At 33.0% G+C, this 24,772-nt stretch overlaps 9 protein-coding genes across 9 annotated transcripts; 4 read left to right on the top strand and 5 right to left on the bottom strand.

The window, feature by feature from the left end:
* Positions 1 to 2: 2 nt before the first annotated feature.
* On the bottom strand, positions 3 to 480 carry Tsp_03943 (hypothetical protein). Its single transcript, XM_003374706.1, has 3 exons — positions 312 to 480; positions 122 to 276; positions 3 to 44 (listed from the first exon to the last, which is right to left on the bottom strand). Exons 1-3 carry the CDS (start codon positions 478 to 480, stop codon positions 3 to 5), a joined length of 366 nt encoding a protein of 121 aa, XP_003374754.1.
* Positions 481 to 3,218: 2,738 nt separating this feature from the next.
* Positions 3,219 to 4,808, top strand: Tsp_03942 (zinc metalloproteinase nas-7). Its single transcript, XM_003374705.1, has 5 exons — positions 3,219 to 3,329; positions 3,814 to 3,889; positions 4,045 to 4,165; positions 4,281 to 4,474; positions 4,573 to 4,808. The coding sequence occupies exons 1-5, from the start codon at positions 3,219 to 3,221 to the stop codon at positions 4,806 to 4,808; spliced, it is 738 nt and encodes a 245-aa protein (XP_003374753.1).
* A 1,256-nt stretch (positions 4,809 to 6,064) lies between these two features.
* On the bottom strand, positions 6,065 to 8,404 carry Tsp_03941 (putative MH2 domain protein). The gene is made up of 5 exons (XM_003374704.1): positions 8,306 to 8,404; positions 8,009 to 8,239; positions 7,280 to 7,921; positions 6,239 to 6,353; positions 6,065 to 6,186 (listed from the first exon to the last, which is right to left on the bottom strand). The coding sequence occupies exons 1-5, from the start codon at positions 8,402 to 8,404 to the stop codon at positions 6,065 to 6,067; spliced, it is 1,209 nt and encodes a 402-aa protein (XP_003374752.1).
* Positions 8,405 to 9,017: 613 nt separating this feature from the next.
* On the bottom strand, positions 9,018 to 12,172 carry Tsp_03940 (collagen alpha-2(IV) chain). Its single transcript, XM_003374703.1, has 7 exons — positions 12,105 to 12,172; positions 11,677 to 11,821; positions 11,471 to 11,620; positions 10,618 to 10,743; positions 9,882 to 10,014; positions 9,603 to 9,829; positions 9,018 to 9,431 (listed from the first exon to the last, which is right to left on the bottom strand). The coding sequence occupies exons 1-7, from the start codon at positions 12,170 to 12,172 to the stop codon at positions 9,018 to 9,020; spliced, it is 1,263 nt and encodes a 420-aa protein (XP_003374751.1).
* An 853-nt stretch (positions 12,173 to 13,025) lies between these two features.
* On the top strand, positions 13,026 to 14,982 carry Tsp_03939 (signal transducing adapter molecule 1). Its single transcript, XM_003374702.1, has 12 exons — positions 13,026 to 13,077; positions 13,132 to 13,397; positions 13,472 to 13,554; positions 13,606 to 13,669; positions 13,728 to 13,791; positions 13,900 to 14,065; positions 14,121 to 14,218; positions 14,271 to 14,368; positions 14,419 to 14,506; positions 14,566 to 14,756; positions 14,777 to 14,859; positions 14,946 to 14,982. Exons 1-12 carry the CDS (start codon positions 13,026 to 13,028, stop codon positions 14,980 to 14,982), a joined length of 1,290 nt encoding a protein of 429 aa, XP_003374750.1.
* Positions 14,983 to 15,032: 50 nt separating this feature from the next.
* Tsp_03938 (putative GRIP domain protein) lies at positions 15,033 to 18,064 on the bottom strand. Its single transcript, XM_003374701.1, has 17 exons — positions 18,029 to 18,064; positions 17,896 to 17,980; positions 17,784 to 17,848; positions 17,656 to 17,712; positions 17,471 to 17,584; positions 17,226 to 17,373; positions 17,072 to 17,172; positions 16,943 to 17,020; positions 16,655 to 16,887; positions 16,515 to 16,568; positions 16,321 to 16,443; positions 15,909 to 16,260; positions 15,772 to 15,832; positions 15,473 to 15,699; positions 15,283 to 15,399; positions 15,164 to 15,235; positions 15,033 to 15,059 (listed from the first exon to the last, which is right to left on the bottom strand). The coding sequence occupies exons 1-17, from the start codon at positions 18,062 to 18,064 to the stop codon at positions 15,033 to 15,035; spliced, it is 1,950 nt and encodes a 649-aa protein (XP_003374749.1).
* Positions 18,065 to 18,949: 885 nt separating this feature from the next.
* Positions 18,950 to 19,390, top strand: Tsp_03937 (CAAX prenyl protease 1-like protein). The gene is made up of 3 exons (XM_003374700.1): positions 18,950 to 19,099; positions 19,158 to 19,304; positions 19,343 to 19,390. Exons 1-3 carry the CDS (start codon positions 18,950 to 18,952, stop codon positions 19,388 to 19,390), a joined length of 345 nt encoding a protein of 114 aa, XP_003374748.1.
* Position 19,391: 1 nt separating this feature from the next.
* On the top strand, positions 19,392 to 21,465 carry Tsp_03936 (CAAX prenyl protease 1-like protein). Its single transcript, XM_003374699.1, has 8 exons — positions 19,392 to 19,442; positions 19,502 to 19,609; positions 19,667 to 19,762; positions 19,875 to 20,016; positions 20,067 to 20,332; positions 20,387 to 20,530; positions 20,596 to 20,804; positions 21,420 to 21,465. Exons 1-8 carry the CDS (start codon positions 19,392 to 19,394, stop codon positions 21,463 to 21,465), a joined length of 1,062 nt encoding a protein of 353 aa, XP_003374747.1.
* Positions 21,466 to 21,564: 99 nt separating this feature from the next.
* Tsp_03935 (prostatic acid phosphatase) lies at positions 21,565 to 23,448 on the bottom strand. The gene is made up of 7 exons (XM_003374698.1): positions 23,329 to 23,448; positions 23,175 to 23,270; positions 22,742 to 22,828; positions 22,528 to 22,680; positions 22,129 to 22,468; positions 21,947 to 22,035; positions 21,565 to 21,888 (listed from the first exon to the last, which is right to left on the bottom strand). The coding sequence occupies exons 1-7, from the start codon at positions 23,446 to 23,448 to the stop codon at positions 21,565 to 21,567; spliced, it is 1,209 nt and encodes a 402-aa protein (XP_003374746.1).
* Positions 23,449 to 24,772: the final 1,324 nt, after the last annotated feature.

The following is a 24,772-nucleotide window of genomic DNA, read 5'->3' as shown; positions in this document are numbered from 1 at the left end:
CTCTAAGGTCGATCTGGACGTTCCAATGATGATGCGGCCTCGACCTGGAAAACAAACTTGCGTGTCGAAAAGCGAAACGCGGCTTTCAAATCTCTACGCTGTTGTGAAATTTAATGTCAACCCTTGTTGAACTGCTTGAAAATAATTTTTGTTTTTCATCCACAAAATGGCAAACAACAAGTTGCATACTGCTTTTAAATTTTATAAAAGGTTCCAACGTGGAAAATGAATCAACACCAGAAAGAGAGAGAGAGAAGATCACTTGAGAGGCTGCTGCTTAATAAATTGATGAAAATTCTACTTCAACGAACCCAGGATGGGTGTGTGATTGATGACATTCGTCGATTTCGAACTTTGATAAATAGCATGTATAATGGTTTTACCGTGATTGCCATGTCGGTTTTGGAATTTACAAACTGCAACTGGATGATGGTATGTCAGCTGATGTTGCAAACGTTGTTCAAACCCCTTTCTCCCCATCTGCTTCTCCAATAGCGTGGCAGCTTCCTGAAAGCCAGTTGCATTTATTGTCGCGGGAAATAATCGGTTTAAGAAAAAAATTATCATCATTAATGCAATCTAGATGATGAAAATATACTATTATTCACTGTTGAATTTCAAAATTGAATTTTTCCAGTTTTTCTGGGTTTAATGCACGGTTTATGAGATTTGAACAATTGTATTATGAATTGAGTATTAATAGATTTTGATCAAAGAGATGAATAAGCAAAATGATGGAAAAGCGTGCATGCTTTGACATATATGAATGCTTTTCTTCGACCAGCGGAAACACCACACAACAAATTTAGATTGAAGATATATCTTCAGCAATAGAACAAGTTCATCAAGTTAATTTATTATCAGTTTAAAAATACTTTGTTTGCGCATGCCACTTTCACCGGAGCATATTAGCTGTTTGCTTTTTTCTTTTAATTTTTTTTGGAAATCTATTCAACTGACTTTCTCTGCCCTATTTCAATGGTGCAAATTAGCAACTGCATAAGTTGGGTGTTCGTTTTGATAAAATTATTTTCTCATTAATTTAAGTGATGAATATTCCCAAATCATTTTGTTTGAATGAAATTTGAATAAAACAATTTGAAATAAATATGAAAAAATCCCTACTCGTTTGAGAACGCAAAAGTTGAAAAATATTATGAAATATGCAATTAAAATGTGGGATAATTTTTAATTATAAAATAAAATGCAGTTTCTGGTTTGCTCTTAGTGTCAACCTGATTCCCAAAGCATGCTGTAAATAAAACTGCGCAATTGGGTTTATTTATTGTACTTCTAGTTTAAAATTTTGTTTAATGGGAGGTAAAGTATTCCGATAACATCTGTATGGAGTTTTATTATAAAGGTGAATTAAAATTTTTACAACTTCTTACTGTTTCTGTAAATATTCCGTTTTTACATCTTGCAAATTTCGAAATAGCTCGAAGTGATTTTGATTTTTAATTTGAAGAAAGAATAAAGCAGTATGCTAATTGTGGTGCAAAAAAATCTTTGAATTTTAACATTTTCAAATTTAAAAACTTTCAAAATTATTTATGGATAGTTATTATCAATAAAAATAGTGATCATAATAGCTAACTTATTCTTCATTCAAGTGACTTACATTTAATTAATTACAGTACAAAAATATACAGTCAGAAGGTTCTATAGACTGTAGTTTTTTCAGGTTGAAAATTTTTAAAGTAATATACCCAATAATTAAAACATTCATTGAAAATAAATACGTTTTTTTGTGTTTCATATAATTTTGCTTATTTTTTTCTATAAGTACAGAACATGCACATACCTGTATTATAATTATTTTGTTATATTGTTGTAATTGATGTTGCAAAGTACGAAGCGAAGAATGCAGAATTGTTGTACCGACTGATTGATTGACTGTAACTGTGGTTTTGTGTTGACATCAGTTGAGTATGATTCATTGAATTTAATTGTTTGTGTGGCCAATGACACTGCTCATTTTGCTGAAATGAATGCGCAATGGCTGCAGCAGGCTTTAACGGGATCGTCAAATTCGACATTAAGCAGCCATCGATCGATCAATGGGAAACCAATTTCACCGATTACCAGGTTTGCACTGAGAGCATTGGTCAGGTCTTGGCGCACAAAATCCTGTCCACACTCATTGTGATTGACAAGAAATTGATCTATTATTGTAAAGCTTGAAAGTAGAAAATAACGATTTCCATAACGGATATTAAAGAAGAAGAAGAAATCTGTTTCCGCTAGCATTGAAATTGCTTTCAGCTAAGCAGTCGCAAGGGCATTGAAATTTATACTCCCTAAGTTGAACAATACAATCTGTTGTCTCGGTTATCTGAAATGATTGTCGCATGCTGTTTTATTGTGGTTTATACTTACTAACGGTTTCTTCCATTTCTGCTGTTATAATTATAATTTTTAATCTGTTGAACACTGTTAACAAACGTTATTAATCTTCCTCATTAGAAATGATAATGGGATTTTATTTCTATTTAATATATCTGCTTGTTGTGCATTAATTGATAAATATTGCTGAAATTTTTTATAGCTATAAATAACAATAGAATTTTTTAAATTATGAACAAACTCTTGATTTAAATATTTCAGTTTAGTTTAGCATATTGATTAGAAAATGAAAAAATGCAAAAGTAGCGTCGATGTCCTATTGAAATTGTTATTATTCACATTTTGATTATTAGTCCACAAAACTTACGGTTATCAACCGTTTCTTAGAAATATGTATGCGTTTTTGAAATGCAGAAAAATTGTATTTTATGCAGATTTTTAGTGAGAATGTAAAAAATGAAAATAATTATCTATCAGTAGCAGTTTCTTGAAAAAAATTATTAAATTAATTTGAAAATTCTGTAGTAGATATGCCAAACAGTTCGGCTCTCTTGATTGTTTTTAAAATTGATTACGGTAAATACAAATTTATATAGGTCAGATTTAACAGACCAATAAAAATGCATTTGAAGCAGTTTTATTTTTCAAATAAATGAATACTGTTCCGTGTTTGTGTTGTTTGAGAAAAATGAAATTAAATTTTCCATTGACAGAGAACTTTTGTCAAAGCATGTAACGGAGAGCTTTATCTTCCAATGAGAGCAAACAAAATTAGCTAATAATGACTCAGTAAGCCATTTGTCAATAATCATATCTACTGTAAACTGCTGTACGATGTACAGTGTTTACATCATCGAGATTTTCTGAAACGAATGTCTGAATTTAATAGCGTGAAGGCTGATGCATGTACAATGTATAGACTAGCAAGGGATTCTTCTTTAACTATTCATTTTTTCTGTTTTCTCATCCTGACAGCATTGCATGTAAGATTTGTTTCATTAATTAACAATTTAAATTTTAAAAAATGCATATCCTTTATAGATATGTGGATGTTTAAATTCAAGTGACAAGTCATTTTTGCGTAATTCTTCATCAACAGAGAAACCTAAACCAGATGAAAATGCCAGCGTCGTTGACAATCCCAAAAACACTACCATAAATGACAATGCTAAGCCAGACGGAAATGTGGATGACGATAAAATTTCTTCCGATGAAAACACTGAACCTGAAAACATTGACGATATTGAATATTTGCCTGGAAACATTATCAAATTGCATGAACAAGAGTTTGGTATAAATATCATTTTTTAAAATCATTTTTAAAAGCATATATATGTAAATATATACATATGTGTGTGTTAGGTTTTCATGATGGCGATATAGCAGGTGTTGTTTATACGGGAGAAGAAGTATGCGAATAATTTAATTCACCATTGTGTCATTTGAGTTCTTTTCTCAATATTTCAGTATATCACCGGTTTCAAATATGTGATACGTAAATGGCCAGATCATAAAATACCATACATCATAGATCCTTCGTACAGTAAGTGCTTATTTTCCTTTTTCAAATCAAAACTTTAATTTTAGATGAACAGTATATTTTATTTACGTGATTCACAAGCAGTCATTGTTTAATGTGAATGAAGAAAGAAGCTTCTAAAATTTGCATGTTTTAAATTGAAGAGAAAAATATTTTAGGTGACAAGGAAAGGAGATTTATTGAATCATCGATGAGAACTGTAGAAAAAGATACATGCATAAAATTTGTAAACCGAACTAATGAGCCATATTTTTTGCGTGTAACTAACACTAAAAAAGGGTAAGTGATTTTTTTTGCAAATTTTCTTTTCGCATTTGACATTATGCAGTTATGTATACGGATGTATATTTATGAAAATATTCAAGAAAAGACAATAATTTTCTTTACAGTTTAGCTGCTATTCTTACGTTGGGAATCAGCAAACAATTGGAGGACAGATATTGTCTTTAGAATCATCAGCCGACAGATCTTGCATGGATAGAAAAGTCATATCGCATGTATTGCTACATGCTGTTGGCTTTTGGCACGAACACAATCGTGTTGGAAGGAAAAAGAAATTATCTATCAAATATCAGTCTGTCAGACCTGGTAAGAATGATAAACACTTTTTGGAAATGTGGATTTTTAATTTTGAAATACTTGCAATTGAAACAAGTGAACTTTAGAAAAAATAGTCTATTTTCAAGTACTTGACCCTGAATATGATCCATTTCATTATCTTCGCTATGATCAGAATAGCATTATGCACTATCCGCCCTACGCTTGGGGAAAACCTGAACAATCGACCATGCTGCCGAGTAATTTTTTAGCCAGTGCTTGGATTGGAAAAACACGGTACATGACAAATGATGACAAGTATAAAGTTAAACAGTTATACGGATGCTTGAAGTATCCAAAAATCACGAGTGAACAAGCTGCATGATGCATCGCAAATTTTCATCAACGTAGTTACGCGTTCATTACTGCAGCAGAGGAAAGGGGATGAATAAATTTGTTTATATTAATTTCTAAGCCAAATAGCTTTTAAAAAATGGCAAGTGTTATTTATTTTCAATGCAGTGCTGTTTCGTGATAGGACAGAAGAAAAACAAACACCATGTTACTGTGCAAAAGTAATAAACAAAGTACAACATCTGAAATCACTGTGATGTACTGTCAGTTTTTGATAAAAATAATCAAGATTTAAAACATTTTTAAACTGTACATGCTGCATTGAATGCAGTAGTTTTTGCAGTGAATATGTAAAACGAACGATTGTTGAGTTGGAAATGGACTTGCTAACCCAGCAAAATTGAAATATTTTATTTAGCGAAGCTTCGAAAAAGCGTTTCCTGCTTGTTATCATCTTGTCGATTGTTCGCCTTAAAATAAATATTTACTTTTCTCTGCAAAGCTTTCTTAGTTATTTGAGGAAGTCGAGTGCATTGAATTTGTTTATAGGAATTAGTGTTGAGATTGGGCGAGTAAAAAATGCAAAGGATGCCTACTGTACATAAATAATGATGTTCAGTTTCTGGTTTGTCGACGTGGAAAAAAGCATGACGTAATGTGCAATAATTTTTCGCAGATCAATTGTAATTTAATGTAAATTAAAGATTAAAGTTCGTTCGAATAATGTAAAAGCCACTGGTTGTGGTAGCTGATAAGCAAATTTAGCGAAGCGTTGTGCAAAAAAGATTACCCGTCGACGTATTTACAAATGTTTTCTGCTTATTTGTTAAAATTACGTGTGACACAATGTAGTTCAGTGTAGAATTTGAATAAACTGCGCATCAACACAATACGACTCCGTTTAAGTGGCTTGTCTCTTTTCAATTTGTTTCAGTGAGCAAGAGTAAATGCGCGAAATTCAGCTAGTCAGAATAATAAAATCTGGAAATGTATTGTCAAGTTTGTTTGTTCGAGAACTTGACAAATGGGCAGAAAAAGATGCATCAAAATGCGGATTGTTTACGGCGAAGATGCGGCTTCATTCTCTTAAAACTACGTGATCGCAACCGGTCTCAGTTTACAACAATGGACATTAAACCACCACCTTTTGCAGTAAATAACAACAATCAATTGTGCATACACGGGTTTGAAAATTATTTCGGTTTTAATAAAAAAAAAATTTTTCTTCTTTCATCTGGCTCTTCCTGAATATCGCCATTACAAAAATACAGTAAGACAAATAGTGAATCATAGCCGATATATTTCAGCATTCGATTTGCACATGCTTCGATGCTGTTCGTGCAACCTCGCTGAGCGGCTCTCCTCCAATTCGCATAATAATGGAGCGCATTTTTCCGACCCTTCTTTGACTAAATTATTGTTAATAACGGGAAAAAGTCGAACAGTCAAAGCCGAACTCACCGGGAATTTTATCTGCTTCATTGTTGACCACATCCAAAAAGCCAGAGTCGGTCGTTTGGGTTTCGCTGAAACTTTCCGACAGCAAACTCGGACTTGACGATCGTCCATTGGAAAGCTACAATATTTCCAACAACCAACTCTATTAGCATATTTTTAATGAACATAATCATTAATACACAACCAAAGTGCTTGTACATTTGTATGTGCATGTTTGTGTGATCACAACGTTCAGTCAAGCGTCACGACAACAAACTCAATCACTCATGTAATTTAGAGCCTAGCACAATATTTTCTGACATAACTACCAATATTCATAATTTGGTATACAAACGTGTTTTTTAAACCTCCTATCAATCCAGATATGTCATACTGTACTGAACAATCTTTCTGTTTTTGTGTGCAAATTAGATGAAGTGCCAACACGCTTCACGTACGCAATACAACGCGTTGAAAGTTTCTCTCGACAGCTTGTACAAACAGTACAAATGATTTTAACAGCTCTGACCTGTTTTTGTGATTTTACAAATAGAACAAGCATTCAGAAACGTTTAACATTAGACCACGCCGCTTTGATCCATTCATCTCCCAGAATCCCAAATTGTAAGTATTATATTTTAAATTTGAAATGCACAATTTAAAATTCCTACTGTGTTGTAATTCAGATTTATATAAGAATTTGTATAAATGTAAATTATGAACTGTTCGAAAGATGGATATTTTTTAAAAAAGTTCATATATATTATCAGTTGTATATGTGTTTATTTACTATTATTGGAAGAGATTCAGATTAACAAGTGCTTTGTCAAAATCAACAACTCATGCTGTTGTGCTGGTTGAAAGAGAAATAAATCAGTGAGCAAGCAATGCTTGAATGCTGACAGGCAAATGAAAAACACTGGTTAGTGCACGATTCAGAAATGATCGCGTGTCGTGAACTTTGCAAAGCTGATATTAGCAATGGATGCAATACACGCGAACTTCTCTTGACTGAAAATTAGCTTCCGCGATTTCATATTCAAAGATGAACAAAATATGACTTACAAAACTTTGAGAACTGCTAGAGCAACACGATTCATAAGCTAGCTCGTGACTGGCCCAATAATTTGGTTTCAGCTTTGTCATAAACAACCGTTTCGTAACCACGTTTGAAGGGTCTGATGATGAGCTGAAGCTGAAATTACCGGCCAATGGTACTTTGCCCGTTCTGAGATCTAGCTCGGACTGAGCTCTCGTCATCATCCAACTGTTCCGCTGACCGGATGATGCTGTTTTGCTGTTCACTACATCCAAGGCGACCAAATTGATCACCATAATCCAGCACGGAGTTTTCAGCGGATGGGGATCATCTTTGACCAGCGAAATGCGAACTACACTTTTGTAAAACAGTTTTCTCATGTCTGGCTTTGAACGTCTGAATTCAATTTCTACAGCTTCTTTGAACAAACGCATGTCAAACACCTTGAACAAAATTAACAATGAACACAAACTATAAATCTCTGGTTTAGTATAGAATGAAAATTTCACCTTAATCGCTCTCTGCACTTCGAGATGGCCTTCAATAGATATGACATCTTTGCCTAAGCAATGCATATCCGGACAATTAGCACCTTGGACAATGACCGGCGAATGACCACGACGTTTGGCCAAAATATTACCTTGATTATCGATTTTCAGCACAACACCCTGATATTATTTGAAAAATTAAAATACCATTACAAATGTAATAATTAAGAACAAAAAAAACCGGTTTTTTTGTTTTGATTTACTTACAGAACTAATTTTTGCACTAATTTCTGCAACCTGAGCATCATTATGTGTAGAGCAAAAGGAATTGAAACCGATAACGTGGCCATCGAAGCCTGCACGAGAACCGTCAACTCGAGTAACCGGAGATCGCAAATACGCTTTTGCAATACGTCGATTCTTTTCCATCAGAATCAATTTCGCCCATATACCATCATCAAGTGATGACAATTTTTCATTCACTTCATCAATGTGATGCTAATTTTGATTGATTGAAATAAATTTAAAAAAATAGAAAAAACAAATAGATGGTAAAATAATTACCTTGTAAACATCGTCCAAACTGAACCAAGCTTCCCTGGTAGAAGTGCCGTAAAGAATTTTACTTCTCGAAATACAACTTTGCTGCTGCTGTTGAATCATTGAATTGGAATCTGTACAAAGAAATGGTGAAATAATTTTTGAATAAACAGTTTGATGGTGATTTTGGATAAAATTGCAAACAGTGCTATGCAGTGGCAATGACAGCAGTAGAAGCAAGCAATAGTAGTAGTATAGCGACAGCAACAGCGAAAGGTGGTGGAGAATGTTGAAAACCGCGACAGGTTGACCAACGAATGTCCGGCCGGCGTGTTTGCACTGACCAATGGCCTCTTGAGCAAGACGCCAGTTTTAACCTGTCCAGCGTGCGTCCACCTCACGCCAGTGTAAACGTTGCCACCCTTTTCCGCCTTTTGCTCATAGCACTTGAATCGCTTTGGAAGCGAGTATATTTAAAATAGAAGAAACAAGCCAGCCACTTGGGGGCCAGCGAACAACACCGCATGCCACCGACGTAGCCTCATTTTAATACAAGTAAACTACACTGAATGATGATTATCATCATCATCATCCAAACTAAATCCAATCTTCTCTCTCTCATCGAAAATTTTTATTCAAAACAAACACGAATGCATTCAATTCATTTTATTCTATTCAATAGATGACAAAAAATGAAAATAAAAAATTCAAATTATCTTCCATATTTCTATAAAATTCAACGAAATGGATCGTCCAAATTCGTATTGGATTTCTTCACAGCCTGACTGACAGAAGAAGCAGCTCGAGATGGGGGCGGAGGTGGAATCAACGGTATTATTGGCTGTGATTGTGCTAAACAACGATCGCCCTGGGATGTTTCTGAAAATGGCTCAGTGCTATTAGCCGACTGTTGAGCAGCATTTTGCCAACACGGACGAAACGGATTGCCAGAAGTATTCTGCTTTGCATTTCCACCAAGTTCCAACGAAGAAGCTAATGAAAATGACAATTCATCAAATGCGCTAATTGGAGGAGCTTGTTTCTCTTTGCTCGCAATGATCGGCATTATAGGAGCTTGTGAACGCAAACGAAGTTCTTGTTCCTGTTCATAAGCTAAACGCTTTTTCTCTTCTAAACTCAGTCGACTACCCTGAAAAATATTAATAATCCATGCCACTCATAGTATACCACTAGCATCCGTCTATTGCTCACTTTGGGTTTTGTAGAATTGCATTCTATGTTGATGATCAAATTTTCATTTTTCGATTTGCTATTTCAAATAAATTAATTCAATGAATTGAAAACAAATGGATCCATTTACATACCAAAAGGTTTCTTGCAGTGACTGAGTATCGCCTTCTAATCGTAGACGTTGATCTTTCTCAATTTTTGATAACATCTCTTTGATAAGCTTGATGAAACTTTCAAACTGCACCAAATTCAAGCCATTCTCTACGCTAGCCATTAATAAAGATGGTAAACAATATTTAGCCATAATTTCTTTCGATAAATTGAACTGTTTATTATTAAATATTACTTGAAATATTCCTAAAAATGAAATTTCACACTATCATTATTATCTAATCATAATTAGATATACCTAATAAAACCATTAATACGCCAGGTTCATGTGAATTGATACGCGCTAAAGTTGGTATCACAATTTCCATTATCATCCATCTTTCAAGTGAGTTAACGATACTTCCAATGCAAAGCAACGCGTTTACTTTGACCTGAATAAATAAAACGTTCATCAATTAAGCGTGATTTGGCAAAGAGATAATAAATATCGTACCGATAACACTTGGACATCAGTAGCTAAGCGCAACAACGTCGGCAGAAGTGGATTTTTCATTGTTTTCGAATCAATCAAGTGAATTACAGTCGGTATCGATTTCAAGGCAAGTTCCTATCAATTATTATTATTATTATTATTAATACTATCTTTAATAAATCATAAAATTTACTAGCAAAGCTGGCACTTGAACATCCAAAGACGAGAACAAAAATGGTAACATGGATGATTTGATTTCCGACTGGGGTGTGTTTTCCAATAAAAACTGCATCTCACCAAGCAACAAAGCTCGCACTTTCACATCATCGGATTTCATCATCTCAAGCACCGGGGGCAATATCCGAAGCTGGTACTCGTTCTGAGTCAACTTCTTCGCTATGCAAATTATTCGCAACAACGCAGCCGACGCGGTCACTGGTATTTTCAATTCGTCGATTAGCCAAGGTAAAATTTTCCAATAACAAACACGCTAAATCAATTTTCACACATTGCAATAGATAAAACATCGACAAAAAAACATAGATTCTCTAATGAAACAAACTTTTGAACATTTTCCAACAAAATTATCCAATTCATTCAAAAATTCAATCTTCTCTCCAACATTCAACTGACACATATTTTCCAATCTTTCCAAACATTTCACATCGCTACTGTCCAAAAATTCAATCTAAATATTCATTCAATTGTGATAAAATCATTCAATCCTCCAATTAATTAATTAATTAATTAATTACTCTACTAAGCTGAGAAGCATCCGGTCTCAAATCCGGCGTCAAAACAAAACATAATTTAAAATCTTCTCTAAGAACATCAGGAATATTGTTCGTCAACGGCAGTGGCATTACTTTCAACTAAATATTAATTAACTGTATATGCATGTTATAATATTCAACCAATACCTCTCTGATTTTCGCTTCAAACGAATTGATATTATTTTCATAATCAAATATCGGACGACCTTTGTTGAAAATGGCAAAAATAAGCACACCAAATGAATAAATGTCAGCAGAGGTGTCAATTCGACCACCAAGAATTATTTCTGGCGCCAGATAGTTCAGTGATGGTTGTGCAAAAACTGGTAAACAATCATCATAACGTACCTCGTCAAACTGCACCTAAATTTCATTTTAAAAAATATCTTCTATAAGTTTAATGTAAAATTATATTATTAACAACCGTTTTACATCAAATGCATACTGTCACAATGTAACAATTTGATATTACTTTACGTGAACTTCTTTATACTGTATTATCAATTTATTTGTTTTGAAAAAAAATTCTAATCATACACGAAATGATGATAAAATAATAACAAATAATATACAAAATATTGGAAAATAAAATACAAAATTAATATTCTTCAAATATAAATCAGCAGCATTCAGCAGCAATACCTGTTGATCAGAAGAAGATTTGCAAGATGAGCAAAATTCAAAACCAGCTAATTTCCAACAACCTCTTTTTGTGATCATGATCGATTCCGGGCAAATGTTGTTGTGCAAAATGTGAGCATCCGTATGTACAAATGAAAGCGCATGTAATAACTGAAAATATTACATGATCAGTAGCCACTGAAAACTGGAAACGTAGATGAACTCACCGTTAACAAACCATGCTTAATTTCAACATTTTCAAAACTAAATGAATCCAATTCAGCAGGAATAGTCGGTGGCATGTTATCTATACGACCAAGTGTGTTGGCTAGACTTGCAAAAATTGGTTCTGTGCAGAAAGCGAGAGAATCTCTAAAAAATTTAAATAAACAAACATTCATATAAGTTACTTTTCAAAAAGAAAACTGCAACCGAGATTCTTCAAGAGGATGTTCAACAGTTAGTATATATGGGTGCTTCAGTCGCGTCAGCTGACAGACCCCACGTCGAATCGAATCAATCACTTGGTTACGTTCACTGTGGGTGAATTTATCCAACAATTTTTTTTCAAATAACCATAACGACACCTCCTACATATTCCAATTTCACAGCATAGTCTCAGAATGAAACATAACACTAGTTACCCTTTTATTACTCTTCTTGTAGCCTTTGTAAACTTTCCAGAGAAGACCAGGACCAGCCGACGCTACATGCTGAAGCCATTCAAAATCCCGGGTCAGAGCATTCCCAGGCAAAACAGAATCAACAGTAGCTTTAACGCTGTATACCGTGGATTTGAGTTTATTGAAATAATCCATAAATTAAAAAAACAATAATTTTAATATTCTCAACAGCAGAAGAATTCTGCGGAAACAATTTTATGCAAGTACTGTCTACTGTAAATATAAAGGTTTGACAATTTTTAAGTGATCTTAATGAACTTTTTAAAAATAAAAATCGATACATATTAATATTTTATAATTTATGAACTATATTCACAAATCTAATATATTGCACTTACAACCAGGTTATCTGTATATTATGTTTATTTATATGCGCACATCTATGCTTATATTTATTAATTTATCAGTAACTGGCATTTTAAAATTTGTAAAAATAATCGAAGAATGAACACTGATATCAAATCATTCTATTAAGTGAACATTATTAGCGCAATTATTTTAATTTTTACCCAATGTAAGATGCAAAACATTAATGTAATATTTGAATTCATTATATATATATATATATATATATATCAATTTATTTGAAAAACAATTATATTAGTAGTAATTTGAAATAATATTTATTTAAATTGCAATGATAATTGTTTAAAAGATAATCAAAAGGTAATTATTAAAACAGTAATTAGAGCGTAAAGCAAATATTTTAAATAATAAAAAAAATTCATTGAATACTATAATGCAATTGATAAAAAATATAATTTTAATGTTGCACATTATTTAGTGTTTGTTTATATTAACAATGCATACTGTAGTTGAAGAATAAAACTTGAAAGATTTCTTTTAATTGTATAACATACTGTAGTACAATGGTGTCCTAGTAGTGATTAAAAATGCCGTTGAACTTGTTTAGTTCATCTTCTTCTCCGTTTGACGCTATTGTTGGTAATATTATTGAACAAATAATTAAGTATACGATTAATTAATTAAATATTATAGAACGAGCTACGTCGCACAAGTTGACTTCATTGAATTGGGCAATAATTTTGGAAATATGTGATCAAGTTTCTCGTGGTGATAGTCGAGCCGCTAAGGACTGCCTGTTATCAATACGAAAACGGCTTAATCACCGAGATCCTCATGTTGTTATGCTTGCGCTGACGGTTCTTGACTCTTGTATTTCAAATTGCGGTCGTAATTTCAAAGAAGAAGTTTGCACTAGCGAATTTATAAATGAGTTGAACTCAAAAGCTACCGGAGTGAGCGTTTGTTTTAACTTTTTTATATATGATATTCGGTGACATCATATTTGTTGAATGTGTAAATAACAATTTTTCAGAGTAATCGTCTTGTTGGTGAAAGAGTGCGTGGTTTGATCAAACGCTGGAGAAAGGAAGAAGCTGGTGTCGATTACCACATGGAGTAAGCATTTACATAATTGAAATAACATTATTAATGTAATATTTTTTATAGGCCCATGAGAGTTTTGTATGCTGATTTAGAACGACAGGGTTACGAGTTTCCACCTCTTGCTGATGTATGAATTTATAGTTTTATAAAAATGTTTTACTTAAGCTGACTGTTTATTACTGTAGTCCGTACCGAAAAAAACTTACGATGAAGTGGCAATAAGAAAAGAGGAAGAAGATTTAGCCAAAGGTAGGGAAATAATATCATTATGAAATTTTTAAATAAATGGATTTGTTTTAATTTTGACAATTGTAAATTAATACTTGAAATGCATTGCATAGAATTTAATTTCTTCAGCTATTGACTTGTCGCTGAAGGATATACAAAGAGATAATGCTGATGCGACAAGTAATCACAAAGGCAACAAGTATGGTACAGTAAAAGCTCTATACGATTTTGAGGCTGCTGAAGAAAATGAGCTTTCTTTTTTTGCCGGCGAATTGATAACGGTTACTGACGATGAGTAAGTTATATTTCATTATGATGTGATGTGAAAAAATGTTATAATTTTTTTAAAGAGATCCTAATTGGTGGCGAGGTATGAATCACCGAGGTGAAGGCTTTTTTCCGGCTAGTTTTGTCACTGATCAGTTAAATACTGTTGTGGAAAAACAAGGTAAAACTAGTATTTGTTGTGTTTGATATATTTTTATAATTTACTGTTTCAGAACGGAAAAAATCTGTCAGTTTTGATGAAAATGTATTAATTACTGCTATTCAACCAAATCAACCGGAAGCACCAGCAGAAATTGATGAAGTTGAAGAGGTTTTGAAACTTTTGTTAATTTTTATTAAATCGGTTTTACAACATCCTAGGAGAAATTGGTAAATTGTTTGATCGCTATGCAAGATTTGGATCCAACTGGAGAACGGCCAGATCCGCCTGAAACGTGTGCTTTGGAAGGTAAATGATAAATGATTTGTTCATTTAACAATTTCTGTAATTTACTATTCAAATTTCAGAAAGATGTCTGTCAATGGCACAAGCGATTGAAAAAGAACTGGAAGCCATAGATCGAGAGCATAATCAACTTGTCGAAGTGAATTCACGTTTGTTGGATGCGTTAACATTGTATCATTCTGCTATGAATGAAGCGACACCATTTCAAACCGTAAATTCTTTATCTAGTGTAATTATGGAAAAGCGTCAAAGGGTTTTGATTTTGTTATTTAGGTGAATCAGCTTGCTCCTCCGCAAATTATTCCACCCATTTCAACTGTTTTACCTACGCAAACGATTATGTATACGCCAAATAAGTAAGTGATGTTGTTTTAGATTTTTATTTTACTTTATACTATATATCTTATGTATAAATTTCATATACTTATGATGTATATTTAAGCATGCCTTCCAACATGTCATCGATGTTGCCGCATTAGAGCATTGGTTGTATTCATGTTATTCATCGAAACACTGAATGTATTATATTTTAATGTTCATTTGCCTTGTTCGTGCTCTGATTTTACAATTAATTTTTTTTTATTTTAAAATCAAATTTAAATTCATTCACATATTGTGTTGAACATGAACAAAATAAATGAGAAAAAAATCAACTGAAACCCGACCATCGGGGTAAATAACCGTACCATTGATAGCGCTTTGACTGTTTTTCAGAGTCATCAGTGTCGCTGTCTAAAACATGTTATATATGTACATATTTGTAAATTTAATTATAAAACTGTATTCTTGCCCAAAACTTTTTGAAGTATAGCCACTTCGCTTGGACTTAGGCTCAACATGGCAGTGAGTACAGGAATTAACTTTTTCCGAGCATCTGGCATCTTCGGTGCGACAAACTAAAAAAGAACAACAAAGAATCGATTTTAAAATGGTTTCAGTTGTTCAACAAAGTCCAACTTCAAGAATGACGTTTTTCAAATATTCTGCATTTGCAATATGCTGTTCACGTTCTTGGTTTCGATTCAGACGACGAATTTCATCTTTCAGCAGACGAATCTGTTCTTCCAAACGAGTATTGTTGGATTCGGATTCGTAAAGCAATTCTGTAAGGTGGAGATTTTTTCCCCTCTCATCTAGAGCTTGATGTCCATTTTCTGCATTAACAGCATAAAAAGGACTCTGCTGAGGTATGTCTGCTAAAATAAAAAGCCCTTATGAAATTTTCTGTTCCATTTGTTTTTCAGGTAAATTAAATATATCGTGCTCACTTGCATCGATGAGTTCATCGAGAGGAATCAATGATGTTGGGCTAATTGAGCATTCAGATGCCTAAATAAATACATATGTTGTGCAAAGAAATGAAATGAAATGAAAGCGTGTAACAACATCAAGTTGTAATCTATACCTGAGCATTCATTGCATTGCCAATGTGAATACCGGTGAAGCAAGATATCTCTTCTGAACCTTCTCCAGGTTTCCGCTCATAAAATGGTGGTGTTCGAGGGCAACTGAACGACCGATCTGTCAAAACAGGCGACGTAGATTTCTTCCTGTCCAAAATTAATTTTTCCCATTCTTCTTGCAACGAAGCAAACTTCTTCTCCATTTCGCTAATTTGTGTAGCATGTTCGGATTGTTGTAAGTTGAATTGTTGATCGTATTTTTCAGAAATTGAATCCTTTTCTTTTGTCATATTTTCCAACTGCGCTTTCAGTTCAGCCACTGTTCGTTTGCGTTCCTTTTCAGAAGCACTGAGCCTTAAAAATGTAAGGCTTAAAATCAAGAAAAGTGAAAACAACAAAAACGGTAAAATTTACTTTTCGAGGAGTGATTTTTCAGTCGCATCAGCTAATTCTAAGCGTTGTCGAATTTCCTCTTTGAAAAACTTTTCATTCTCATTCAGATCTCGTATTTGTGTGCAAGCCGATTGATACAACAAACTATAAAATAATAAGTATTAATTTTCACGCTAATATCACAAAATTTCACTTGATTATTTTTACACACGTACGTCATTTTATCTAATTTCTCTTGCAAACTGGCAACTTGTTTCTCGAGCAATTCCCTGAAAAAGGTGAACTTGTGGTTAAAGAAAAAAAATATGCTAAACACCAGTGCTGATGCTGTTGCATTTTTTTTTCTACAATCTACTTTTCTTCATTGTTGCTAGGTTGAAAATGTTTCTGCTCTTGTTGCTGTTTCAACAGTGCAGCTTGACTTTTTATTTTGTAACTATCGAACGCTTCTCTTGTACTTGCAAGCTCATCTCGCAAACATTGCATATCGTTCTCTAAACCGATATTGCGTCGTTGAAGCTCAGCTGTCAATTGTTGGTTTGCTTCCAGACGCTTGTTTGCAAAGGCGATCTCTTCTGTTAATTGCATCTGGAATATACGAATGAATAAATTATTAAAAGAGACAAATGAAAATTTAGCTCACTTTTTGCTTTTCCATATCGGCTGCAACGTTTGCTCTGGCAACTTGGGCAAATTCTGCCGTTGCTTTTGATGCTTTCGACTATAAAATAAACTTCTGAATACGGTCGACGATAAACAATATTCAAGCAACTTCTTCAATGAGCTTCTCGTGTGCATTTTTCAAATGTTCAACTTCTTCCTCAAGTTTAACTATCGATTGTTCATTTTCCACTAGACGAATTTGTAAATTCTCTATAAAAATAATTTTCACTCTTTAAAACAAAATAAATTGTAAGGAGAATAACCTTTTTCATTCAAAATGTCATTGAAATCGTGGCATTTCTTTTCGTGAACTTCACGTAATGTGACCAAATCAGCTTCAAATTTCTTTATAGCACGCTCGTAATCTGCAATTTCGAGTCGTAGACGTTTCTCATTTCCACTTTCAGAACCCTTCAATATTATAAATACAACAATTGCAAGCTGTTAATTTAGATATCTACATGTAAATCTTTATTATTAAACAGAAGAAAATACAAAACTACATTACCACAGCAAGTGCGTTCAGTTGAGATTTCAATTCGGCAATTTCAATTCGACTCGCTTCAAGATCAAACTTTCGTAATTTCAGTTCATCTTTTAGACGAAGAAGCACTTCATTCTGCTGCTTTTTTTACAATGATTGAAAATACAATTTAAAATCTCCAACCTTATCAATAAATACACTACACATACCTCGTTGTTACATTGTTGTTGTGATGCACTAACTGATGCATCACATTCAGTAATCTTCTGTTCAAGTGAAATATATTAATGCGATAAAATAAAAATACTATTGATTTAAATTAAATTATAAAATGTACTTTTTCTTCTGATTGTCGTTCTTCCAATTTGGCACTGCTATTAACAGCAGCATCACTGTTGCTAACTGCAACAATACAATCAGAAAGAAATACTGTTGAAAACGTTGCTTACTGTTTTTTTGTTCTTTCAAATGGCGCACCAGTGCAGCTTGTCTTTTGATAATTTCATATAACTGAACTCGAGTATATTTGTCGAGCTGAAATGTAATACTTGGAAAAAGAAAAACTTAAAGAAACAATAATACTTTTGAACTTCCAAATTCATTTTTCTCTGTAGTCATTTCAAAATATCACTATTTAATCATTTTAATATATAGTATTCATTTTGAAATTTCCAAACGAATACACATTACACAAATTACAGTATAAAAATAGATTTAAAGTAACGTCAAATAATAATTATTGTTGAAATTGTGTATTTCTAAATTTATTTGTTAAAAAAATATTTTTACAATTGATACTCGTAAAAGATGTTTTAATTAATTATCAGTATTTTTTTAAAATTGGTACTATTAAATTTTTCAACTGTATCTAATTGGTATACTGTAGGTTGTGAGTTCGTGTTGTCAGCTATTTTTCACTTTAATATTTCTTTGAAAGTGGTAATGTATTTACATTTATTTGCTTCATTTTAATGTTTTTCTTTATTATTTTTAAATTTAAAACCATATATTCTTACAATTTTCAATTCTGCGAACAACACTGTTTTTCTAAAAATGCAAATGTTCTCGAATCGTTTTATTTCAAATATTTTCATATTTTGAAGAATTGTCGCTGCAGAATTTGTTTTTGTTAATTTTCAAATAGAATCTGTAAAAATAATGATTAGCAGTTAACGGCATTTCCGAAAAACATATCTGTAATTGATTTGTAAAATCTGGCTAGCTTTTTATTTATAAAAGTAGGGTATGACGGGAAAAAGAGAATGGAATATAATTTGCTGCCTTTCTATGAACGTTTACTAGTTGTAATTAAGCAAAAATACTATTTTATGATAAATTCCATAACGTAATAAATTTATTTTTTGACAATTGCATGTTATTATTTAACATTGTGCATAATTTTACTTGTCATGGGTGACCAGTAAATGATTTATGAAATTCACGTTTTCTTAAAATTTTGCTGTGGTATGTTATAGATATTTTTTACTTCTGTAATATCTGGCAATGTTCGCGGAAGCAATGCAATCTGAAGAAACTCTGAGTAATCTCAATCAGCAGTCAGAAAAATATGCTTTTCCCGAAATATTGTTCTACGCTTTCTTCACTGTGCACTGGATAATCTATTTGTGGGATCTGTACCTGTCAATTCGTCAAGTATAATGTTATTATTTTATTCAATAAATGCTATTTATCTTTTTAAATCATTATTTAGTACCGTACTCAGCGAAATTGCACCGAAACTCCGGAGGGCCTGGGTGAAATTTTGAACGACGAGCAGTTCCAAAAGGCACGACTGTATAAGCTTGATAAGGCACGGTTTAGTTTTCTCACTTCGACTGTGGACCAGCTTGCAATTACGGTAGTTAACAAAATAAATTACAGTTCTGATAATTTGAGGTGATGCAGCGCTTTTTAGGTTATTTTACTGCTCAATATGATTCCTAAAATGTGGGCGTTCTGTGGCACTATATGCACAAAAATGGGGACTGACGGAGAGGTAAAAAGGTTTCTTAATCTTGACCTAAATTGGTTACGTTTTTGCTTTAGATTATTCAGTCAGTGGTTTTTTCATTCACAACATTCATAATATCTACAGTATTCAATTTTCCATTCTCCGTTTACAGTACTTTTGTTATAGAAGAACGTCACGGTTTTAATAAGCAGGTATTTATGTTTGTTAGATGATATTTTATACTTATTTATTTTTTCTTGTATTTGCAGACAATGAAATTATTCATCTGTGATGAATTGAAAAAGATTGCTATAATGACCGTACTTGCTTTGCCAGTAATAGCTATACTCATTGCTATCATAAAAGTTGGTGGCAGTATGTTTTTTGTTTATGTGATCATCTTTTTGACTATTGTCTCTTTCGTAAGTGATAATAGGAGGAAGCGTCTGTTATGATTAAAATTTGCTCGCTGTTTAGCTTCTTCTGACCATCTATCCGGAATATATAGCACCGCTGTTCAACAAATATACACCTTTGCCGGAAGGAGAATTACGCACTAGACTGGAGCAGCTAGCGGGAAAAGTAGAATATCCATTGAAGAAGATTTTCGTCGTTGACGGTTAGCTTTTATGATGTCGCCTCTTATTTCTACCGTATATCAATTTTCAGGTTCGAAAAGGTCTGGTCACAGTAACGCTTATTTGTATGGATTCTGGAAGAACAAGCGAATAGTCTTGTACGACACGCTTTTGGCGGATGATTGTCTACCAAAAGATGAATCAGTAGACGATGCTAATGCTGAGAGAAATAATGCAGACGAAAAGCCAGTACTGAAACAAATGGGTATGAATATAGACGAAGTAGTCGCCGTGCTTGGGCATGAATTGGGACATTGGAAACTTTGGCACAATGTTATGAATATTATTTGGGCAGAAGTTTGTCACAGTGTTTTTAATTTATTCAGATAATTTATTTACTTTTCCATTTAGTTCAATATGGTTGTTCAGTTTGGTCTTTTTGCTTTATTATACAAGAAGACTGAATTATACATGGCATTTGGATTTTACGATGACTATCCCATTATTATAGGTTTAATAATAATTTTCGACTTTGTTTTGGCACCTCTCAACGTTGTAAGCATATTATTATTTAATTTTGTTTAATCCGATTGTTTCAGTATTTTTTATACTGCTTTTAGGTATTAGGCGTGATTCATACTTACGTGAGTCGTCAACTTGAATTTGCAGCTGATGATTTTTCAGCAAAGCTGGGTTATGCTAAACTGTTGCAATCTGGTTTGATTAAGCTGAGTCAAGATAATCTGGCATTTCCAGTCAATGATTGGCTTTATTCTTGTTGGCATTTCAGTCACCCACCTGTTCCCGAGAGATTGGCTGCGTTGAGAAAGTATGATTGAAACAGAACTGAAATTTTGTATGATATTTTCTTGTAATGAAATTTAAATTTAAACAGTTATTCTAGAATTTTTATTTACATCTATCTGTTCAGTAAGCTTATCTGTTAAATTCAATAAGTGATCAGCGTGAATTGTAACAATAGTAGTGAACATGTTCCGCGTGCTGTGCAGTTTATTCTTCTTTTGCTTGTATGTTTGCTCATTTTTAATGAAAACCTTGTGAAGGTTTTATGGTTTCGTTTTCTTTTTTAATCACTTGTGCTTTCCATATGTAAACTGTTAAATATAATTAGCGTGGGAGGTACTTTTCTGCTTTTCAATAGATGAACCAGTATACATTTGAATGCAAGTAAAAAAGTTATTGTAATGCTACTTTTAGCGGAAATTCTTAGGTGATATTGTCATTTGCTTTCATTGTTAAATTGGAAATGAGATTTATTTTCCTTTTCTCACGGCGAATGAATTTAAGCTTTACAACTGATAAGGAAAATGTTTAATACTGTTGCCACGTTTTGTTTATCTTAGGTTGTTTTAAATGCATTTTGAAAAGTGATGATGAAAGTGAATTATTTTATTGATTTATTATAACTGATTGAATTATACAGAAAAGTTGCGATACAATATTTGGGAATAGATTTAAAGTATTTTTGAATCATGCAATTATTAGAAGTTGGCGTACTGTAGCTTAGTGAGTTGTAATTTTTTATGTAGATAGATTTAAAACAGTGGCATCGTAATGAGTGTGGACTTTTAAATTTTAAATTTTCTTATAACTGAATTCGGTAGAGATGTATTGCGTATTTGGCAAGCTTGTTGAACTTCTTCGATCGAATTTATCGAATTCGGTTCGAGAACTTTTTGAAATATTTCCCAGGGACATCGATAGCCGTTGCCACAAGCGGGTATATGTACAGGCTTGGCTTCAGAATTACTTCCATTGCGATAATGAATTTCAACGAACGGTATTTCATTGGCATCTTTGTATAATTCAATCATGTAACAAGCAGCAAATGGAGGATATACGATTGGTGATATGCTGAGTGCATGTATCAAACCCAGCAGTGTACCTTCATGCTGTAATAAAATGAAAGCATTAGACGAAATAGCACGCACCAGTTGATTGGAAACGTACGGCAGAATACATTATCATTTTGGATGGTTTAAATGACGGCTTGTTTAGCTTGTCACGCATTGCTTCTACAATTGTTCCAACCAAGAAGCCTATGTTGAATGAAAAAAAAACAGTCAAAAAAGCATCATCATGAACAGGAAAATTGGAAAACTTATTTTGTTTATTACTTTTGTTCAACTTACCGAATTTGAGGCGTGCTTTTTCCGGTGAATTGAATAACAGCATTTTGTGGGTTTGCTTTAAATTTTCCAGAATATCTATGATTGGTTTCATTGTACCTGACAATGGATCTGGCCAAATTTCATCTGTCCACACTGGCAGTTTCATGCCAGCCTGTTTCTCTAATGACAACGAATTATGCAGTTGAGCAGTTTTTTCAATGCTGAAATGCTTATATCCAGTTAGCGGAGTCAAGTATTCAAACAAGCCAGTATAAAGTGTGTTTATTTGCTTGATCACTTTTTTCGTCTGTTTTTTGAATACTTCATCATATTTTGGGCAGGGGGCGCTTCTTTTCAACAGCTGTATAAGCAGAAATGTAGGATTTTTGTACTTGTATTACTTTCATAAACGGCACTTACATAATCCTCTTTCCCTTTGACCGTGTGAATTGGAATCGGCTGCCATAAAACACTGGGATTCCAAATTTGTTTTCCATGCGGTGGAAACAGACCCGCTAAATTACACGATGCACTGCATAAAGTTCGATCTGTATCCGTTGATCGAACGTAAATCTGAATTTTTTTTCAATGAAAGGTTCGTTTTTCATATTTATTTATACAGTTTGCTGCTTACCTCAGATGCAGTGTAGTTGTTTGAAAGCAAATTTTGGTAACGTTTACGTAAATACTGTCCAAGTTCATGTAGCTGCTGACAACCATACTGAAAATTGGATCCAATAAATTAATAATGAACAACTGGCTTTAGTTATAGAGATTGTTCATTGATGTGAAGCTGTTTATGTGAGTTACAAGGTTGTAATTTTAGCTGTCCTGAATTTTTGCAGTTTTTCATTGTTAGCAAATATTTGACTAGTAAAATTGGAGTCATGACTCATATTATCAAATTTGCATTAAATTATATTTTAAAAGGTGGTGTTTATAATATTTGCACAATTATAGCTCAAATGATCCATATAAATAAGGTGCTTTTTAATGAAATCAGTTTTATTCAGCAAAACGAAAGATCTTTTCATCAAGTTGTGAGAAGGAAGAAACACAAAGCATACCGGTGTCAGTTGACGATATCCATTTATCCATGCATCTTCTTTGTATGGATCATTTGGATATGTGCCCAGTGGATTTCGATGACCATGTCGATATATCTGTAGAAATTGCAAGCATGTATAAATTAGAAATAAGAATAAGGATTTACAAATATACCACATGTGTGAAGATCAGTTCAGAAGTATTTTCAATTTTGACTGTCCGAGCTTTGATCAAACAGCAGATAAGTACCGCATAACAAGTAATCCATCGGCGCAAGGTGAATGTGGTGAACATTTTGATCTGTGAGAGAATGATGCACGAAAAAAGTAAATCACAGACTGAAAAGAGAACCGTAACCAAATGGACCTTTTCTAAACGAAATGCAGTGATTGGGTGAATTAACTTTTAAACGAAATGCACTGATTGGATGAATTTTTATAGAGTTCTTTGTTGTCACGCATCCGGTTCTCTTTTAAATTGCCTCAGAGACATGTTATTTATCTCACAAATATTTATCTGCATTTAACACTATCTATTTATTTTATACAATGGAAAAGGCAATATTTTAGACCGGTTATCTACTAGTTTGATTTAATTATTTCATTAAATCGCGCTTGACTTTTCACTAAATTTCCGTTACGAAGGTTGTGTTCATTCAGTTAAGGTATTAAAGCATGAAATTATCAGTGCTGACTCATTTGTCAACTGTTATCAGCGTGGATGTTACTGATTTCATCATTTTTTTCAATTGAAATTTTAACATTCATATCCGAATATACATGACTCATTTCCACCAGAGAAAATAGCAGCTATTCAACAGTTATGACTCATGTAGCAGTGGCAAGGCAGTTTAATTTAGGTAAATATTGATTGTTTGCTCAACTTTAAAAAAGTGTTTTCTTCGTCAGTTTTATTTGTTTATTTTTTAAATGTAAATTCAATTATTAAATTAAATACGATTATACATTCAATTACGTGAAACTGTTTATCCCCTTTTATTTATTTTTCTTTTATTTCAATTTTGTATTCAACTTTTTTCAAAAAGTTCTAAAAACTTCTGGGTTGAAGTGCGTTGAAATTGACTTTATTTATCAAGCTGAATTTACTTCCATGTACATAGTCTTTAATGAAACGAAAAACGTTGTATGAAGTTGTGTGTGTATGTACTGTATGGAAATTCTTAACAGTATAGGAAAACTGAACTCAGGTACTTCTCACTTTGTTTGTATTTTTAACTGTTGTTGATATTTTATCAGTTTCAAATACAAGCTTAGCATATAATATTAACATATAAAATTAATATGATTTATAATCAACGTTTCCATTTATCCTAATATTTCATGAACTGATTCACCATTACAAAGGTTGTTTTGTATTTTGCGTAGGTCGTTTTAGTGAACAAATGTGATTTGGCTGTGAATGGGAAAGCGTGTGTGCACTTTCATGTATGATTCATCTATCAGGAAAATATAAGCTTCCGAGGTTGTTTCATTTCGTGCGTTATTTCGATTATTATCAATCAAGTATACCATAAAATTTAACAAGTCTTAGATTTCGAAGAATTTGCTTTTGCATACTTTTCATATGAGAAATTATTGTCTGTCTTCCAGTTATGATT

This window comes from Trichinella spiralis, assembly GCF_000181795.1.
Source record: "Trichinella spiralis strain ISS 195 chromosome Unknown Scfld5, whole genome shotgun sequence".
Taxonomy (NCBI): domain Eukaryota; kingdom Metazoa; phylum Nematoda; class Enoplea; order Trichinellida; family Trichinellidae; genus Trichinella; species Trichinella spiralis.
This window is presented reverse-complemented; position numbering and strand designations above follow the sequence as displayed.

What these genes read in the sequence shown, in the direction of transcription:
- Tsp_03941 (XM_003374704.1), bottom strand. Translation starts at nt 8,404, where the DNA reads ATGATTCAACAGCAGCAGCAAAGTTGTATTTCGAGAAGTAAAATTCTT. An exon ending in TTAGTGCAAAAATTAGTTCT is followed by an intron (nt 7,922 to 8,008) that starts GTAAGTAAATCA and finishes AAATAATATCAG; the next exon opens with GGTGTTGTGCTGAAAATCGA. An exon ending in TGAAGCAGATAAAATTCCCG is followed by an intron (nt 6,187 to 6,238) that starts GTGAGTTCGGCT and finishes ACAATAATTTAG; the next exon opens with TCAAAGAAGGGTCGGAAAAA.
- Tsp_03942 (XM_003374705.1), top strand. Translation starts at nt 3,219, where the DNA reads ATGTCTGAATTTAATAGCGTGAAGGCTGATGCATGTACAATGTATAGA. An exon ending in TCATCCTGACAGCATTGCAT is followed by an intron (nt 3,330 to 3,813) that starts GTAAGATTTGTT and finishes TCAATATTTCAG; the next exon opens with TATATCACCGGTTTCAAATA. An exon ending in GTAACTAACACTAAAAAAGG is followed by an intron (nt 4,166 to 4,280) that starts GTAAGTGATTTT and finishes TTTACAGTTTAG; the next exon opens with CTGCTATTCTTACGTTGGGA.
- Tsp_03937 (XM_003374700.1), top strand. Translation starts at nt 18,950, where the DNA reads ATGTTCGCGGAAGCAATGCAATCTGAAGAAACTCTGAGTAATCTCAAT. An exon ending in TGTACCTGTCAATTCGTCAA is followed by an intron (nt 19,100 to 19,157) that starts GTATAATGTTAT and finishes ATCATTATTTAG; the next exon opens with TACCGTACTCAGCGAAATTG. An exon ending in TGGACCAGCTTGCAATTACG is followed by an intron (nt 19,305 to 19,342) that starts GTAGTTAACAAA and finishes TGATAATTTGAG; the next exon opens with GTGATGCAGCGCTTTTTAGG.
- Tsp_03935 (XM_003374698.1), bottom strand. Translation starts at nt 23,448, where the DNA reads ATGTTCACCACATTCACCTTGCGCCGATGGATTACTTGTTATGCGGTA. An exon ending in ACAACTACACTGCATCTGAG is followed by an intron (nt 22,681 to 22,741) that starts GTAAGCAGCAAA and finishes AAAAAAATTCAG; the next exon opens with ATTTACGTTCGATCAACGGA. An exon ending in AAAAGCACGCCTCAAATTCG is followed by an intron (nt 22,036 to 22,128) that starts GTAAGTTGAACA and finishes CATTCAACATAG; the next exon opens with GCTTCTTGGTTGGAACAATT.
- Tsp_03938 (XM_003374701.1), bottom strand. Translation starts at nt 18,064, where the DNA reads ATGACTACAGAGAAAAATGAATTTGGAAGTTCAAAA. An exon ending in GAAAAATCACTCCTCGAAAA is followed by an intron (nt 16,261 to 16,320) that starts GTAAATTTTACC and finishes TACATTTTTAAG; the next exon opens with GCTCAGTGCTTCTGAAAAGG. An exon ending in ATGCAGAATATTTGAAAAAC is followed by an intron (nt 15,400 to 15,472) that starts GTCATTCTTGAA and finishes GTTCTTTTTTAG; the next exon opens with TTTGTCGCACCGAAGATGCC.
- Tsp_03936 (XM_003374699.1), top strand. Translation starts at nt 19,392, where the DNA reads ATGTGGGCGTTCTGTGGCACTATATGCACAAAAATGGGGACTGACGGA. An exon ending in AAATGGGGACTGACGGAGAG is followed by an intron (nt 19,443 to 19,501) that starts GTAAAAAGGTTT and finishes TAGATTATTCAG; the next exon opens with TCAGTGGTTTTTTCATTCAC. An exon ending in GTCACGGTTTTAATAAGCAG is followed by an intron (nt 19,610 to 19,666) that starts GTATTTATGTTT and finishes TTGTATTTGCAG; the next exon opens with ACAATGAAATTATTCATCTG.
- Tsp_03940 (XM_003374703.1), bottom strand. Translation starts at nt 12,172, where the DNA reads ATGGCTTCAGCATGTAGCGTCGGCTGGTCCTGGTCTTCTCTGGAAAGT. An exon ending in TTAAGCATGGTTTGTTAACG is followed by an intron (nt 11,621 to 11,676) that starts GTGAGTTCATCT and finishes TAATATTTTCAG; the next exon opens with TTATTACATGCGCTTTCATT. An exon ending in AATCTTCTTCTGATCAACAG is followed by an intron (nt 10,744 to 11,470) that starts GTATTGCTGCTG and finishes ATGAATATTTAG; the next exon opens with ATTGAATTTTTGGACAGTAG.
- Tsp_03943 (XM_003374706.1), bottom strand. Translation starts at nt 480, where the DNA reads ATGGGGAGAAAGGGGTTTGAACAACGTTTGCAACATCAGCTGACATAC. An exon ending in CAATCACACACCCATCCTGG is followed by an intron (nt 277 to 311) that starts GTTCGTTGAAGT and finishes CAATTTATTAAG; the next exon opens with CAGCAGCCTCTCAAGTGATC. An exon ending in TTTCAAGCAGTTCAACAAGG is followed by an intron (nt 45 to 121) that starts GTTGACATTAAA and finishes TTTGTTTTCCAG; the next exon opens with GTCGAGGCCGCATCATCATT.
- Tsp_03939 (XM_003374702.1), top strand. Translation starts at nt 13,026, where the DNA reads ATGCCGTTGAACTTGTTTAGTTCATCTTCTTCTCCGTTTGACGCTATT. An exon ending in CAAAAGCTACCGGAGTGAGC is followed by an intron (nt 13,398 to 13,471) that starts GTTTGTTTTAAC and finishes ACAATTTTTCAG; the next exon opens with AGTAATCGTCTTGTTGGTGA. An exon ending in AGTTTCCACCTCTTGCTGAT is followed by an intron (nt 13,670 to 13,727) that starts GTATGAATTTAT and finishes TTATTACTGTAG; the next exon opens with TCCGTACCGAAAAAAACTTA.